The sequence below is a fragment of the Mus pahari genome, chromosome 3, assembly GCF_900095145.1.
Source record: "Mus pahari chromosome 3, PAHARI_EIJ_v1.1, whole genome shotgun sequence".
Taxonomy (NCBI): domain Eukaryota; kingdom Metazoa; phylum Chordata; class Mammalia; order Rodentia; family Muridae; genus Mus; species Mus pahari.
The window spans coordinates 109,694,290-109,696,926 of NC_034592.1; the positions used below are offsets into that span (position 1 = coordinate 109,694,290).

At 39.5% G+C, this 2,637-nt stretch overlaps 1 protein-coding gene across 2 annotated transcripts in view; it reads right to left on the bottom strand.

Moving 5' to 3' along the window:
* Atp8b4 (ATPase phospholipid transporting 8B4 (putative)) overlaps positions 1-2,637 on the bottom strand; it is a 177,924-nt gene that overhangs the window by 135,190 nt on the left and 40,097 nt on the right. For both annotated transcript variants that reach the window (XM_021193344.2, XM_021193343.1), the window contains exon 5: positions 470-568. In XM_021193344.2, the coding sequence (XP_021049003.1) occupies positions 470-568 (99 nt within the window). The remainder of the gene's footprint in view (positions 1-469; positions 569-2,637) is intronic.

Consider the following 2,637-nt stretch of genomic DNA (forward strand, 5'->3'; position numbering starts at 1 on the left):
AGCAGGAGTGGGTGGGTTGGAGAGCAGGGCAGGGGGAGGGTATAGGGGACTTTAGGGATAGCATTTGAAATGTAAATGAAGAAAATATCTAATAAAAATTTTTTGAAAAAAACCACATATACACACACATCGTAGTTGTGTCTCTCTTTTTCACCCTGGATGCCACAGTATCAATGTGTACCTTGAAACTCATTAAGCACTTCATTAGGGGACGAACACATACCACATTAAGCAAGTGCATTGTATACTTGTGAATGGCCAATTTTAGATGGCTAATATCAAATTATGGATTTATTAAAAATTATACATACAACAACTGTGAAGGACCATCATATAAATTAATTACAAGCCTTCCTCTCCGTCTCACACTTGACTACTCTTTAGCCCCACTGGCTAGGTCTCTGTTTGTGAAAAGTTAGAAATACGATTAAACTGGAAACACCAAGCCTTTGCAGGCGTGAATACTCACATAGTCATCAGTGGCATCCTTGACAGCTGTCATCGAGATCACTAGGACCAGTGGCACTATGGTAGTGAACCATGTCAGGGAAGAGATTTCTGGAATGAGCTGAAGCAACATTTTCAATCGTTTAAGACTTTTTAAATTAGAAATATATCATCTTCCAAAGTTTGTCAATTAATTATAAGACTTGCAAAAATAAATGGGATTATGTTCGGCTATTTGTACAAAAGTAAACTAGCTAAGAGGATTCAATTGCATGCATTCAATTGCAAAACATATTGAGCCGGGTAGTGGTGGCACACGCCTTTAATCCCAGCACTCAGGAGGCAGAGGCAGGCAGATTTCTGAGTTCCAGGACAGCCAGAGCTACACAGAGAAACCCTGTCTTGAAAAAAAAAACAAAAAACAAAAAACAAAAAAAAAACAAAGACAAACCAAAACATATTAAGAAATACCTTTATGCCAACTTTCAGACTGATCAAAATAAAAATAAAACCTTAAAAGAGTACTCCTTGAGCTCTTTCTCTGACACACATCTTTCAGCTGGTTGGAACACCGGTCCCTCAGCTTCTCATCTCAGTCTTTAGGAAGTTACCAATCCCTCATCATAACACTTGCCAGAGAGCCACTGATCATCTACCTTAGAAAGGGGCTAGCCAGGTATATGCATCTTCAATCATTGGATGCTCTGCAATTCTGAGTTAGTTTCTACGCTAGAATGATTTGAACAAACTCATGGGCTATGTATTCACATTGGTAATGTTTTCCCTACTGTGCACAGAATACATTGCGAATGAGTCAGAACAACTGACAGAACTGATATCACGTCCTTATTTTCCTATCCCAGTTTTACAACGGAAGCATCCAAGGCATAGAAAATCCTGGCCAGCACAAACACTGCTAAAATATGTACCTGGGTCTCTGACTCCCACACTGTCCCTGTGTGCCTGGGTGTCTGACTCCCACACTGTCCCTGTGGTGTGCCTCTACCTAAGGCAGACTTAGTAACAAGCATGGGACCCTATTAGACAAGTGTGTTTTGTTTTGTTTTGTTAATCAAATCAGATTCACTGGGAATCTGCTTCAGGACTGTCAGGCAGAGAGCAGTCCAGTAGAGACTGTCATTGGGGTGGGGGGGTGGGGGGAGTCAAGCCTGACAAATAGTTCAAACCTAAATCGATTGTATGTAATAGATTCTGTGCACTTTCTTAAACCTAAAAAACAAAACAAACAAACAAAAAAAAAAACCCTGAGTGTTAATTAATAGACGTAAGTTTCAGCATCCTGCAACACACTTGGTGACTACAGGTCAAGTAAGCAACCAGAAGATACATGGTCAAGGCTCCCCAACACAAAGAAATGATCAATGCCTAAGGATGTAGAAAGTTAATTACCCTGACTTGACCATTACATACTGTGTGCATAATCTAAATTATTGCACTATAGTTCATAAATATGAATATTATTACATGCTAGTTCAAATAAAAATAACTTAAAGAGACACAATAAGAAAACAAAGCAAAAGGTTCCTGGAGACACAGCAGAAACACTGGGTGCGTAGCGGAAGACCCCACTATTGCTCCCCGATTGCTGATCTATCGCTTTACACATCATCTCCCCTTCACAGCTCCCAGACATTCATCAATAAAATATTAAACAGAGCATCTCAACTGTCCCTTCCAAATATAAAATTGTATGAACAAAAGCCTGAGACTCTAAGCAAGAATGTCATTAGAAAAATAAATTCCAAATTCTGGCATGCTGTGAAAGGCCTCATCAAGAAGCCAAAAGCGATTTTATGACACTGGGAGGAGAGGCCCTGGGCTACATTTCCTTTAGTGAAGAGCAATTTGTTCATTCATTAGGTGCTTTTGGTTGGTTGGTTTCATCTAGTATGGTCTGGTCTGGTCTCATCTGGTGTGATCTGGTTTTTGTTTTTGTTTTCTGGTTTTTTGTTTGTTTGTTTTTTGTTTTGTTTTGTTTACACAAGAAATATCCAAATATTTTTAACTAAATCTTTTTTTCTTAGGGAGATTTCAAACCCTCTAATTTCAGTTCTTTTAGGTTTATTGCGCTGACTTCATCCTGGCCAGTGTCTTGACTCCCTCTCTCCCTCTCAATCTCTCTCTCTCTCTCCCTCTCAATCTCTCTCTCTCTCTCTCTCTCTCTCTCTC